General features: G+C 53.9%; 1 protein-coding gene across 1 annotated transcript; it reads left to right on the forward strand.

The window, feature by feature from the left end:
* Positions 1–1,867: 1,867 nt before the first annotated feature.
* RRM2 (ribonucleotide reductase regulatory subunit M2) lies at positions 1,868–7,980 on the forward strand. Its single transcript, XM_087823337.1, has 10 exons — positions 1,868–2,161; positions 2,243–2,317; positions 2,648–2,791; positions 2,966–3,082; positions 3,481–3,614; positions 4,636–4,730; positions 4,859–4,992; positions 6,016–6,120; positions 6,202–6,315; positions 6,392–7,980. Exons 1-10 carry the CDS (start codon positions 2,054–2,056, stop codon positions 6,542–6,544), a joined length of 1,179 nt encoding a protein of 392 aa, XP_087679463.1. The 5' UTR covers positions 1,868–2,053; the 3' UTR covers positions 6,545–7,980.
* The last annotated feature ends 6,324 nt before the right edge of the window (positions 7,981–14,304 follow it).

Genomic DNA, 14,304 nt, shown 5'->3' on the forward strand with positions numbered 1-14,304 from the left:
CCGGGGTCTAGGTCCCAGGGGTGCGCCCCCTGGTCCAGGCGCCCTGGCTGCGGGGCTGCTGCCGTTAGTTTTACCTGGACGGCCCCGAGCGGGCGTGGGGCCAGCGCAGCAGGGACCGGCTGCGGGAAACCCACCCCCCCGCCCGCTTCTTGGCCGCGGGGGCCGGACGCAAAAGCGCGGGTCCAGCAGGGCGTGGCCGGGGCGTGGCCGGGGCCGGGGCGTGGGATTGGGCAACCCGGAGCTGGGGCGGGGCCTCGGTGGACCAATCGCATAGGCGCATCGCTATCAACCGCGATCCTAGTGGATGAGCCGTCAGAGCCGCGCGGGACCCGAAACCGGGAGGTGCAGGCTGCGCGCGGCGCGGGGCGCCCGGCCCCGGGGTCAAAGACCGGGCGCTGCGGACCCCAGCCCGGCCCGGCGGGGGCGCCAGGAGGACCCCGGGGCGCCCTGCGCGCGCCTCTCGGTGCGGGCGGAGCCGGAGAGAAAGGACGGAGGCGGGAGGACGGGGCCGCCCCTGCGGCTCGGGGAGGCGGGGGCGGGGGCGGGGGGCAGGGCGGCGGCGGCGGCTCCCGGCCTCGTGGCGCCTCTTCCTTTCTGCTGAGCACAGGTCTGTGTCGTTTTAATGGCCGGGGGAAAGTGAGACTGAAAGCGGGGCGCGGCTCCTAGGCAGGCTCCGGTGCGCGCCGCGGCCCGGGCGCACCGCCCGTCCCTGCGGCTCTTCCGTGGCTGGGGCGACTCATTCGAAAAAAGCACGTGGAGAGTGGAGCCCGGGTTTCCTCGGCCCCGAGCCCAGCGCGCCGAACACTGCTCCCCAGCCACCCTCTCCGCTGCCTCGGGACTTTGCGCGGGCGGCAGTGTTTCCAGCTAGTCTCTCGGCCATTTTTGCGCGGTTTGCAACGTCTCAGTGTTGACACGGGGGACAGGGCTCTGACGGCAGCCGCAGTGTCCGTGGGACACGGCAGCCGGGGCCCCCTGTCACTTACTTAACCTGGTTTTCGGAGGGCTGAGCATTTTACACGGATTACATTTATTCCTCTCGTTAGTAACCCCACGGGCCCTGGCCGCGCGGCTCAGTTGATTGGACCGTAGTCCCCACACGAGAAGGTTGCGGGTTCAATACCCGGTCAGGACACAGACCCAGGTAGTGGGCTGGATTCCCGGGCAGGACACAGACCCAGGTAGTGGGTTCGATTCCTAGTCAGGACAAAGACCCAGGTAGTGGGTTCGATTCCCAGTCAGGACACAGACCCAGGTAGTGGGTTCGATTCCCAGTCAGGACACAGACCCAAGTAGTGGGTTCGATTCCCGGGCAGGACACAGACCCAGGTAGTGGGTTCGATTCCCAGTCAGGACACAGACCCAGGTAGTGGGTTCGATTCCCAGTCAGGACACAGACCCAAGTAGTGGGTTCGATTCCCGGGCAGGACACAGACCCTGGTAGTGGGTTCGATTCCCGGGCAGGGCATAGACCCAGACACAGACCCAGGTGGTGGGTTCGATTCCCGGTCAGGACACAGACCCAGGTAGTGGGTTCGATTCCCAGTCAGGACACAGACCCAGGTAGTGGGTTCGATTCCCGGGCAGGACACAGACCCAGGTAGTGGGTTCGATTCCCGGGCAGGGCATAGACCCAGACACAGACCCAGGTGGTGGGTTCGATTCCCGGTCAGGGCACGTACCCAGGTTCGATGGAAGTTTCTCACATCGATGTTTCTCTCACATGGATGCTTCTCTCTCATCACTTTCTCCCTCTTTCTCTAAAATCAATTAAAAACATTAAAAAGAAGATAATCCCACGCGTTGGGTCCGGTTGCAAGCCCCACTTTGCCCAACCTTGAAACCCTCTGCCCTTCCCAAGAGACGCGGGAGCCGCAGGGCGGGGCGGTGGCCCCAGTCCCAACCCCGCGGGGCGGGGTCTGCAGTCATAGGTGTGGGCGGCCTCGGGGGCTTCGGGCCCGTCCAATGGGGACGGAGCTGCGCCCAGAGCCCCCCGACTGTTTAAAAGCTCTGGCGGGAAGGCGCGGGCGCTCCCTGCACCGGCCCCGCCGCAGCCATGCTCTCGCCCCGCCGCCCGCTCGCCAGCCTCCCGGACCCGCAGCAGCTCCAGCGGCAGCTGCAGCTCTCGTCCCTGAAGGGGCTCGGCCTGCGCCAGGAGAACACGGTGAGCACCGCGCGGGGCGGCGCGGCGCGGGGCGGGGCGGCGGGGCCGGCCGGGCTGCGCTCACCGCGCGTCTCCCCGCAGCCCCCCGCGCTCAGCGGCACGCGCGTGCTGGCCAGCAAGACGGCGCGGAGGATCTTCCAGGAGCCGGCCCAGCGGGTGAGCGGGGCCCCGGGACCCCGGGCGCGGGAGGGGCGCGCGGGACGGGCCCGCCCTTGGCGCCAAGGCTCCGGCTGCGCTTTGTCCGCCAGCCTGGCTCCTCCCCCCGCGCGCTTTCCCGCCAAGCGGGCTGGGGTTTCCGGGTGCAGGGGGGCGCAGAGCTCCTGCTTGCTTCCCCTGGGTCCCGTGCCCACCGTGGGGAGGTGGGTAGGGACCGATGGCACCGAGACGGCGAACCGCATGGGGCTGCCGGCCCGGGGCGGGGAGGGTGGCGGTCTCATACGGCTCGCCGGGCACTTGGACGTGCGCCCTCGCCACCTCCTCGCGCAGAAAACCCCGGTGCCCGCCGCGGGCGTGCAGGACGAGCCGCTGCTGAGAGAAAACCCGCGCCGCTTTGTCATCTTTCCCATCGAGTACCACGACATCTGGCAGATGTATAAGAAGGCCGAGGCGTCCTTCTGGACGGCCGAGGAGGTAACCGGGGCCGGGGGCGCCGGGCGCTTCGGGGGAGGTCAGGCCTCGCGCCCAAGGGGTGAAGGGGAGCCCTTGTGAGGGGTGCATGGCCCGAGCGGGGCAGAAAGTTGGAGAATCCCTGGGGTGCGTGAGGCCCTGCGTGTCTGACCCCCACCTGGCACTTCCAAACTGCAGGTGGACCTTTCCAAGGACCTGCAGCACTGGGACGCCCTGAAGCCCGAGGAGAGGCACTTCATTTCCCACGTCCTGGCTTTCTTTGCAGCCAGCGACGGCATAGTGAATGAGAACCTGGTGAGCTGGCCCCCGAAACCCGCTCTCTGACTCACTTCAAGGAGTACCAGTTCTTTTTTTCCTGGTCTTATAAATTTTCTGGTCCCAAATGCATAGGCGTCTGTCTAGAAGCCAGTAGTTTACGTGGCATGTCCCGATTTATAACATACTCCACAGTTGTTTCTTCCTCGGGGTGTTTTCTTCCCCTGACACAGCCTTTGATGTCGAGTAGTAACGGGTTCTAGCCAAGTGTTCACAGAAAAACAGGTTATCTATTTCCTGATCTGTAAATTGCACATATGACGTAAATGTCCAGCTTTGTCACAGAATAATGAATTGTATAAACACATCTTAAAATGGCACAAAAAAGGGCTGGTGGCTTTTCCCGGACCTGAACGTTTGGGTGTGTTGGCCACCAGGTGGAGCGGTTTAGCCAGGAGGTTCAGATCACCGAGGCCCGCTGCTTCTACGGCTTCCAAATTGCCATGGAAAACATACATTCTGAAATGTACAGTCTCCTCATTGACACCTACATTAAAGATTCCAAAGATAGGTGAGTATTTGGGTGGTACGCCAACATGCTGAGGACCCACACATGATTCATTTCACGTTTCTGCGGATGGGAAAGTGACTCCTGAATGACCAAGTCTAAGAAAATCCCCGGTCCGGCCTTCTTCCAGAGGAAGCCAGATTCACTTTATTAGCCGATGGCTTAAACGCAGTTATGAAGCTACTCCATTTTTAGAGGTGGGAGTATGCTGATCCTCTTATCTAATGCCGCCTTTAGGCTCCACGTGATAAGTAAAATCTAGGTGTGACAGGTTTTACTCTAGCAAATCTTATCTACAGTGTGGGGGTGGGGTGGGGTGGGGTGGAGCGGAGGGAGTGGATGGTGCAAATAGTACGCAGCTTATTTTTTTAAAGAGCCTAGTAATCCAGTACAGAAATGTGACCTGGAAGTACAAGGGAGAGGAATTACATGGTACAGTAGCCCCGTATGCCCCCACCCCCATCCAGAGGGGATACATTTCAAGACGCCGTGGATGCCTGAAACCTTGGATAGCACCCAACCTTATATGTACTATGTTTTCTCCTATACATTACATACCTATCATAAAATATAACCTATAAGTTAGGCACAGGGAGAGTGACGACAATAACTAATAAACAACTGCCGTAACTATACTGTAATAAAAGTTATGTGAATGTGGTCTCTTTCTGAAAGCAGAGATGGCTCAGTGACTGATGGGGCTGTGGGCGGTGGGCACAGCCTGGGCCTGCTGGACAAGGGGGTTCATGTTCTAAGTAGGAGTTAAGCCGGTAAACGCTCTTGGTGTAATGGACTAAGACTTACAGCATTAGTAGGTCTTGGAGGCCAATACAAACTAACGAATCCCTAAGTTTATATTAACATAAACCAAATAATGTTGAGATTTTAAAAGAACAGTGAAGGAAAAGACAAATCAGTAAAAACATGCCCATCTGAGCCCTTCGGCCTTGTGTCCCGGTGCTCTGGTCTGGAAACTTGTGGCACAAGGTCTTGGCTGGGATGCCGACGTTCCGTGTGCCTGCAGGGAGTTTCTCTTCAACGCCATCGAGACGATGCCTTGTGTCAAGAAGAAGGCAGACTGGGCCTTGCGCTGGATTGGGGACAAAGAGGCCACCTATGGTAAGGGTGCCTGTGGCCATCCTTGCCCCTGTCCTTCATTTTCTAAGTTCCGTTACTGGTTTGTTGGCCCTTCCTCTGAACGTGAACCTTGACTCACTGGAACTATTTTGGTGTTAACTCTCAAATAGGAGAGCGTGTTGTAGCTTTTGCTGCGGTGGAAGGCATCTTCTTTTCTGGTTCTTTTGCATCAATTTTCTGGCTCAAGAAGCGGGGACTGATGCCTGGCCTCACGTTTTCCAACGAACTCATTAGCAGAGATGAGGTGAGTCTGGTTCAGGGTAATAGGCTAGTCTGCGCCCCAACCCCAACTCTTAGAGGCATGTTCACTGAAGGGGACCCCAAGATACCAGGTTTCCTTATATCCACATTTCACATGTGAAATTCAACCACGTACATATTGGCAGGGGGTGAAATACTTCAAGTAATATTTTGAAATTATTTTACTCATTCTCAATATATTATCACAGTACATTTATAATTGGTGTCTCTATGGATGGTGGGATTTTTAAAGGGATGTGGTTCTTTGCTGGTATTCTGTATGTTCCTCCTGCAATTCAAAGTTAGTTGATGAGCATCTCGGTGAAATGAGAACCCATTCTGGTCCGGTGTGCATCTCTTGAGTGCTTGGATTAAGCTGCAGAGGGGAGGAGAGGGGCCTAGGTATTCTAGTTTAGGCCTCTTGAGTGATTGGATTAAGCTGCAGAGGGGAGGGGAGGGGCCTAGGTATTCTAGTTTAGGCCTCTTGAGTGATTGGATTAAGCTGCAGAGGGGAGGGGAGGGGCCTAGGTATTCTAGTTTAGGCCACGTCAGTATTACTTGGGATTTAATGCGTTGAGACTTGCAGAGTTGATTCACTTGAAATTGCATTACCAGTTTCCTGCACATTAGATTGTAAATCTAAAAAGCAGCCTAGTCAGAGCTTTGCCTCTCCTGCGATTAGTAATGTCGAAAGAAGAGGGCAGGGTGGCATGCAGGCAGGAAGGATGCTTTGAGCGGAAGTAATCCGCCACCCTTAGCCACGTGACGGAGTGGCGAGGACCAGGCTGGGCCTGCTGGCAGCGCCTAGGTGGCAGCATTGAGAGCCTTGAGTGGGCTGAGCCTATTCCAGGGACATGAGCAGAGTCGACTGCGTTACCCTCGCCTTCCTTTCAACAGTGTTAAGTGCTCTTAGGGTGGCCAAGCAGGATGTACAAAGAGAACGCAGAGAAAGATAAAGCCGTTACTGAGCGCGGGTTAATGATGGCCATCTCCTGGTTTTACGGTGACATTGGACCTTCTGTCCTAGGGTCTGCACTGTGACTTTGCCTGCCTGATGTTCAAACACCTACTGCACAAACCTTCTGAGAAGAGAGTGCAAGACATAATTATCAATGCTGTCAAGATTGAACAGGTGGGTGGCTGTAAGGTCGCGTGCTGCCCCGAGATGTGTTTGTGCCTCCGTGTTACTGAGAAGCTGTGCCTTGGTCCCTAGGAGTTCCTCACGAAGGCCTTGCCGGTGAACCTCATCGGGATGAATTGTATTTTGATGGAGCAGTACATTGAGTTCGTGGCCGACAGACTCATGCTGGAGCTGGGTTTCAGCAAGGTGAGGTGTTGTTCGGAGCCCCCTAGTTCTTGTGAGACCCGTGCTCTGCATTTATGTTTTGCTGTGAACATTTCAGGTTTTCCACGCGGAAAACCCATTTGACTTCATGGAGAATATTTCGCTGGAAGGGAAAACGAACTTCTTTGAGAAGAGAGTAGGAGAGTACCAGAGGATGGGAGTGATGTCAAGCCCAACAGAGAATTCTTTTACCCTGGATGCTGACTTCTGAATGAATCCAAGGTGTGCTAGTTTGCTCGTATGTGAAATTGGCACTTTATACGCAGATAAACATAGCTTATATTGTCTGTATAAAGGCCCTATTTAGCCTAAGCTGAGTAGTTTGTACACCAAATGCACAGTATTCTGTTGACCATTAATGGGGGCCAGCTCAAAATTTACCAGGTGGCCAAGTTAAACTGTAATGTAAGCATGTTATCTGTGAGCTGAAGTGCCTTTTCATCTTTAAGTTCAGTCCTGTGTATACCTGAGTATTAATCCTGTTGCCACCACGTAGGAGGTGGGTTGTGTTTTGTGTTCTGTAGCCTGGGCCTAGTGTCATGAGATGAACGGGAAGGACCCTCTAACTTAAACACTAGGCACCAAAGTGTGGTCTGCTGGCTGCATCTGGCAACCTGGGTGTGTTTAATTTGCATATAAATAGGTGCTATGGGCTTAATAGGAAATTTTTTTTTTAATTTTTAAATTTTACTTTAAAAAAAATATATTACAGATGTCCCTTTTTCTCCTCAATGACCCATCCCACCCCCCCTGCCCAGTCCCTCTCCCCACCATTGTCCTTTTCCTTGGGTTGTGCATATATGCATATAAATTCTTTGGTTAATCTCTCCCCCTCCAACCACCGGCCCTCCTCCATCCCTCTGACATTCATTCGTCAGTCTGATCCATGCTTCCATGTCATTGGATCTATTCTGTTCATCAGTCTATTAAGTTCTTCAGATTCCAGGTATAAGTGAGATTACGTGATGTTTGTCCCTCTCTGCCTGGCTTATTTCACTCAGCACAATTTTCTCCAGGTCCATCCATACTGTCCCAAAGGGTACGAGATTCTAGGAAATGTTTTTTAAACTATCCTTTTACATTATACCTGTAGTTGATACTTTGAAATTGAAATAATTTCCCAGTCTTAACTTTTAGTTCATAATTTTATCTATTGTTCAGTGCAGTTAATTTTAGTGTTTACTAAATCTCAGCCTCACCTGATAGGTTAGACAGTTTGGTTCAGTGGCTAGAGTGTCGACCTGTGGACTGAAGGGTCCCAGGTTCGATTCTGGCCAAGGACACATGGCCTCGGTTGCAGGCTGAATCCCCGGCCTTGGTTGGGGTGCATGTAGGAGGCGACCAATCATTGTGTCTCTAACTTATGTTTCTCTCTCTTCCCCTCCCAGCCTCCCGTCCATGTTTCACAAACTAATATGCATCAGTTATTTGGCCCCATCTGTTAACATGTGTTGTATGTCAGTTGACCACTGGCCTATACTATTGTCAGTTTTCATCCTTTAGTGTATAAATGGTCAAATTGTTCACTTAAAAATTCCTGTAATATGGGACCTTTTCTACCTTTCAAGTTATTGTTAACTGCAGTTAATCCAGATTCTGTGGTCCTGACACTCTTGCAACACAAAAATAAATAAACGCTTTGCCACACGTTTCCCGGCATGGGAGGAGGCCGGAGGCAGGTTTTAGAATTCTGCCTCCCATTAGCTGTGTCTGTAAGAATTCACTTCCTCCAACTAGGATTTCCATTTCCCATCAGTTTAAAGGGGAACTGGTTTTAGTCTGATGCATTTGGATGGAAGTCTCTTAAAAAAACTGTTCTCAGTGGATGGGAGTGTTGAGGGGGGAGGCGTGGAGAGGTGGGATTGTTTTCCTGGGCGTGGGACTGGGGACCGGCTTTACCGAGGCCACCTTCCTGCCTGTTCGCATCAGGATTCCGGCCAGGTTCCCCCGTGGAGGAGGTGCTCACTCAGGGCCCAGGCTTTGTCCATCTCCAAGGTTCAGCCCTCACTGAGTGGCTGCTGAGTGAGGAAATTAATTTGAGCTGATATTTTGGGGTGGAGAATGTCTTGGGTGAAGGCATGTTCTGCGCCCTGGAGGAACGTAGCGGGGAGCACAGCCTTTGCACCCCAAAGCACTCAGTGGGTGTCATTGACATGTAATGTCAGGTTGGTGATATGATGAGGGATATTCAGGGCCTGGGGATCATCAGCTATCAGAACAGCCTCCCTGGGGGACGCCACAGTCACACCCCCTCCTGCCATCCACCTATGCCAGCACTACCCGCACTCTTTCTAGAACCTACCCCCACGCTCCCCTTGGAGGACCTACATCAGAGCTGGTGTGATCAGGCCATGGAGTCTGAGTTGTCTCAGGTATTTGATAGATGCAGGCTCATGGCCTCATTCCAGGCCTGCTCAGTCAGTCTTGGGGTGAAACCAGGGAGCTGGCGATCTTAACAGGTTCACCTCAGTTCATCTCAGACCTTCGAGATCTGGGCAGGATGGGCTCCTCATATAGTCCAAATTGATTTCCAGCTCTTGTTACACATTATAACCACACTCAGGCTTTTTAGAAATAACCGGTGCTGAGTCCTGCTTGTGGGAAAGGCAGGCCCACTCAGTTTTAATGAGGTGCTGTTGCATCTGAACTGTGTTCCAGATGCCTTGATTTCCACCCCCCTCCCCCCACACACACACACTTAATTAAGAAGCACTTTTCATTTCATGTGAACATGGCTGCTGCTCCGTTGGGTGGCCAAACCTGGCTCTGTGGCTGGAACTCAGGAGTATTTGTTAGCACCATCTGCCCAGGGAGCTGTTTCTGCATGTAGTGAGGATCAGTAGCCCTGCCTGTGTTAGTGGGAGATCCCGCTAATGATTTAACTGCATAGCAACAGTCCCAGCTCTTACCAGTGAGTAGCTGCGTGGCTTTGAGGCAACTGGATTGCATGACTTGGCCCATTGAGACCAGAGAAGACTGCTAGGACCCACCCCACACTCTAGAGGGGCTGCCCTCCTGCTGTGCTCTGGGTGTTAAGAACATCACCCCTGTGTCTCCTTGTTACTCCTGGGAGGGGTTTCTCCCCATCAGGTTTATTGATGAGAATGAATGAGCCTGTTGCAGGTATGGGTTCAGTAACAGTCACCTGGGCTTGGCTATAAGGACTAGAGTGGCTCCTGAAGGATGGGGGACAGACATACTTTAGAAACCCCCCTGTTTCAGACACCTACCAGTGATAAAGTTAAATGGGCAACAGCTTCTCGAGAAGGGATTCCCAGGTGCTGGGAACAGAGACTGATCATGGAGGCCTGAGCTTGCAGCAGCCCTGGAGGTGGTTGTTAGTCCCTTAGGAAAAGCTGAGGATGAGGGACCCAACGCCCCCTTGGATTTGGATGGAGGCATGGCCTGCAAGACGGGGAGTGTTGGAACCCAAACCTCTGCATAAAGCCTGGGACAGACACCTCCCCCACACACATACCCCCGAAATGGGGGCTAAGAAATAATCTCGCTGGCCCAGGGGAGAGGAGGGTTTCATCTTCCTGGACTCTACAGGTTTGTGGTCCAGGAACTCTTGGAAGGTGGTAACCCCGCCCGGCCACATGATTGCCGTGGGTGGAGCTCATAGTCATAAATTACAAAACACATGATTACAGGAACAAGGGCCCTGGAATCCTAAGGCCTTCAGGGTAATAAGATGAAAGGTAAATATAATGTGATCAAAGGTGCAAAATGAATCACAACTTGAACAATCCTATGAAAATAAATTCCAAGAGTTTCAAGGGCTGCCTGTGACCCCGAGAAGGCCTCCAGCTCTGCTCCCCTCTGATGAGGCAGAGATGGTGCAGGAGGAGCTGCTGTCCCTTGACTTTGGCAAGATGGAATCTGCTTCAGGGGTTGGTAGGGCCTTGGGAAAGCTCTGCCTCTAGAGGCCACTGAGGGACCCTACTCCCACTATCAAAAGTCCCCTGGTCACAGCCACCGGGATCCCAGACTCCATGCAGCAAGGACCAGGGTCCTACTTGCCAGAGCTAGGCTTAGGACCTGTGTTGGGGCTGAGGGTGGGGAAGGCCTGTTTTTTCCCTGGCCTTGGAGTTTAGGGAGCAGTGTCGGGCTGCAGCAGGCATGAGGCAGGCTTTTCTTGAGAGGGGGGGCCACACATGGCAAAAGGAGAGCTGATATATAAAGAAACGGGGTCCTCATGACTTTCTGGACCTAACCATGCCTGAAGCCCATACCCCAGACTCATTTAAGTAAGCCAATAAATCTCTAATAGAATCAGGTTGATGTTCCTACCACATTTGATCAAGTTAAACCTAAACAATCCACAGCCCTGAGTTCACCTGGTCCACAGTCACCATGGGCCCAGATAATTAACCCACTATGGATGTGGCTAACAGGCTCAGGAAGGTCACCTGCCTCACCGAGGACCTCACATAGGTAAACAGCCGCCCAGGACTAGGACTCAGGTGTGCTGGTCCCATGGCCACACTCATTTTTTATGACATGCCCCCCTTTATGAGAGTGGGACCCCAGGCCTCCTTTATGCTGGTCTGAGCCCTGTCCAGGGCACTGTGTCCTCACTCCCCTTGTCCTGGTCGCCTGTGACATGCCCCACACTGCACTGGGAGCCCTGAGGAGGGAGCCGGGCACTCACATTGTTGGAATCCCAGGCTCAGTAACAGGCGGGTGGGAGCAGCTATCGACCTTGGCGGTGGAACTTGGGAGCTTCCAGCTGTTTCCAGAAACCGCCTGGAGCAATAGCTGCCTCCCTGATCCTCCACTGCAGGGACCCCAGGACCAAACTGGGAAGGGACTTGCTCTGGAAGCCAGCAAATAGGTACCTGGGCCTGGTCCACACCCAGGGAGCCCTTTGATTCGGGCAGGGCAGGGCGGGGCCTGGGGCAGCAAAGGCTGGCTTTAGAAGTTGTAATCATGAGAATTAGGGGACCATAGAGCCTAACGTATTTTTTAAAACAGCTTTATTGAGAGATAATTTACATACCATCCAATTCACCACTTAAGATGCATAGTTCCGCCCTGGCCGGTTTGGCTCAGTGGTTGGAGCGCCGGCCGGTGGACTGAAGGGTCCTGGTTCTATTCCGGCCAAGGGCTTGAGCCTTGGTTGCAGGCTCGTTCCCCGCCCTGAGGCCGAGTGCGGGAGGCAACCAGTTGGTGTGTCTCTCTCACATCCACGTTTCTCTCCCTTCCCCCCTCTCTCAAGCAATGGAAGGAATATCCTGGGGTGAGGATTACAAGAAAAAGCCATACAGTTCATTGGTTTTTCATATATTCCAGAGCTGTGGGGCTTTCTCACTCCCGAGACCCCACACCCATTAGCCTCCCACCCCTCGCCCCTGGCAACCACCGGTCGGCACAGTTCTGTCTCCACAGGTTCCATTTGGCAGGTTTTTGAAGCTCAGTAGAAGCTATGCGTGGGAATGGCTCTGGGTTTTATTTCTAAAAGGTCGTTTAAAACATTAGAGGCGCCAGAAGGGGGTGGGTCCGCCTTGCGGAGAGATTGGATTTACATTCCAGAAAGCGTTTTCTTATTGGCATGTTAGGAAAATGTTTTGTGTTTATAAAAAAAAAAAAAAAAAAGATTACCTTGCCTGGAAGGGGACTTGGCCTGCTGACGGCCGTGAGGTGGCTGGAAGGCCTGCATTCCTTCACCCGGGGTCAAACATTAACTCAGCCCTCCCGCCCAGTGGGGCAGGGCGGGAGCAAGGTCGAGGGGTCAGGAAACATCCTGGGGTCCGGTCTGGTCCGAGGCCTGATTTTGTACTGACTTCCAGCTAAGAATGTTTTTAAAAATACAGCAGAATAACAACTGTATTTCCTGACTTGTGGAAATTACCTGAAATCTGCTTTTCAGCGGTTTAAAAACTTCGACTGTAAATTCGAAGGTCTAATTGGCTTTCCTGGATCCGGCGGCACCCGTCTAGCTAGTGGGAAGGAGCCCGGAGCCGTGGAGAAGGGGAGGGTCCCGTAGGCGGGAGGGGCGCTGCAGGGAAGCCGAGAGTGGGTTGTTCTGGGCAAGGCAGGGATCTTAGCTGCAGGCCCCCACTAGCGTTGATGGGGAGCCCCAGGCTGCTCCCTAATTCCGCTGCTGGGAGGGGCTGACGCTGCGCGCGGGCGCTCGTCGGCGAGGCTTAGCCCCGGCGACTCCGTTTGGGGCCCGGCGGTGTTCGCTGGCGCACGGCCACAGCCCTTGTTTGTGTGTTGTCCTTAGATGCTCCTGCAACCAGAGTTGAATTTTCGCAACAGGGCCTGTAGTTTCACCTGGAGCTACAATATTTTCTATTTGGCACTTTCCAAAGGCCTTTGATGACTTTTGAAGCATGACCTTGCTCTTGAAAGGGTCACGGGCTAGCCAGGAAGTAGGACAGCAGCAGGTCGTCACCGATGGTGGGCTGGAGCCCGCAAGTTCCCCCTCGAGAGCAGATCTTCCCATTTCCAGGAGTTTCGTGAGTGGATTAGCTTGCTGGGGCTGCCGCCACAGGCTGCGGGGGCTCACACCCAGAAGTTCATGTTCTCACAGTTCTGGAGGCTGCAAGTCCCAGACCAAGGTGTCGGCAGGGCTGGTTTCTCCTGAGGCTGCTCTACTAGGCGTCTCCCTGTGTCCTCAGGTGGTTGTCCCTGGGTGTGTATCTGTCCTAATCTCCCTTAAGGACACTAGTCGGATTGGATTAGGGCCCACCCAAGTGATCTCATTTAACCGTAATCGGCTCTTCAATGACCCTCTCCAAGAACAGTGTCATTCTCAGGTATCGGCAGTTGAGGCTTCAGCCTATGGATTTGGGGGGACTCAGTGTAACGCACCTCCCTGAGCTGGTTGTTCAATACAGCCATTATTAGAAATTAAATTGCATATGCTTACAGTTAATTAATATTAGAGGCAAATATAATAAATACTGAAAAGTATTTTATTATGTGTTACTATCATCGGTGCCGAATCTCTGCATCAGGCCCGTGTGGAGGAAGTGACTGAATACAGTGTGTCACTGGGCACCTCTTTTCAGCTCCACGGACAGTGGCTCAGAATGCGCTTTGGTGGGAGTGTTCACACCTGGGGGATTGGTAAATGCTGCCATTCAGGGGCCCCTCCCAGAGCTGGTTTAGACATTGATCAGCGCACCACTGGTGGGAGCGCTAGGTGCTGACACCCAGGAGGGTGGTGGGCCTTCACAGACCACGAAGGTTTCACAGGCCAAGGGATGCCAAGTGGCACCTTGGAGCGCGAGTAAGGGTTGGCCAGGTGTGGGGGAAGAGGGGCGACATGGGTTTGCAAAGCCCTGAAGCAGGAGAGGCACCCTGCATCTGGGGCTGGGGGTGATGGCAGGTTGGTTTGAGTCACGGGTGGGAGAGGAAGAGATGAGTAGTGAAGGGAGGAGGGTGGGCAGGACTGAGAGCACCAGGCAAAGGAAGTTCTGCTTTGGCTGGTAGTAATGGGGAGCCACAGAGGGTCTTGGAGGCAGAGGGAGAGAGACAGGGTGGTCACTGGCTGCCAGAGGGGTTAGTGTGGGGCCTGTGTGTGGAGTGTGGGGGCAAGCACTGTGTCCTGGGCAGGTGGAGGGTTCCCCGAGATGCTTGCTGAGTGGCTGAATCATCCCATTTGTTCTGAAATCTTTAACAGGGCACTTAGCCTTTCATCTCCAATTAGAGCTGGAGCTGGAAGTAGCCTAAATGTCAAGCAGAAGGGGAACGGTTAAACGAATTACGGGGTCTCGATACCGTGGAATACTAACCAGCCATTACAGATGATAAATAGGCAGGTCACGCAGAACCCTGAGAGCTGCAGACAGGACAAGGGAACAGGAAACGGCAGAACAAGACTGTGTGTGCTGGTCACAGTGACATGACACTGCACTTGGGGATAGAGAAGGAGGTGTCACAAATGCAGAAGCGGACAGCGCCTCAGGGTGCTGGGACTGAGCAGCTTTGCTTCCTGTCCTGTTCTATTTTGACTTTCCT

This window comes from Miniopterus natalensis, chromosome 13 (assembly GCF_054644295.1).
Source record: "Miniopterus natalensis isolate mMinNat1 chromosome 13, mMinNat1.hap1, whole genome shotgun sequence".
Taxonomy (NCBI): Eukaryota; Metazoa; Chordata; class Mammalia; order Chiroptera; family Miniopteridae; genus Miniopterus; species Miniopterus natalensis.

Coding starts and splice junctions, on each gene's coding strand:
- RRM2 (XM_087823337.1), top strand. CDS start 2,054: ATGCTCTCGCCCCGCCGCCCGCTCGCCAGCCTCCCGGACCCGCAGCAG. Junction 4,993..6,015: donor AACTCATTAGCAGAGATGAG/GTGAGTCTGGTT, acceptor CTTCTGTCCTAG/GGTCTGCACTGTGACTTTGC. Junction 6,316..6,391: donor TGGAGCTGGGTTTCAGCAAG/GTGAGGTGTTGT, acceptor TGAACATTTCAG/GTTTTCCACGCGGAAAACCC.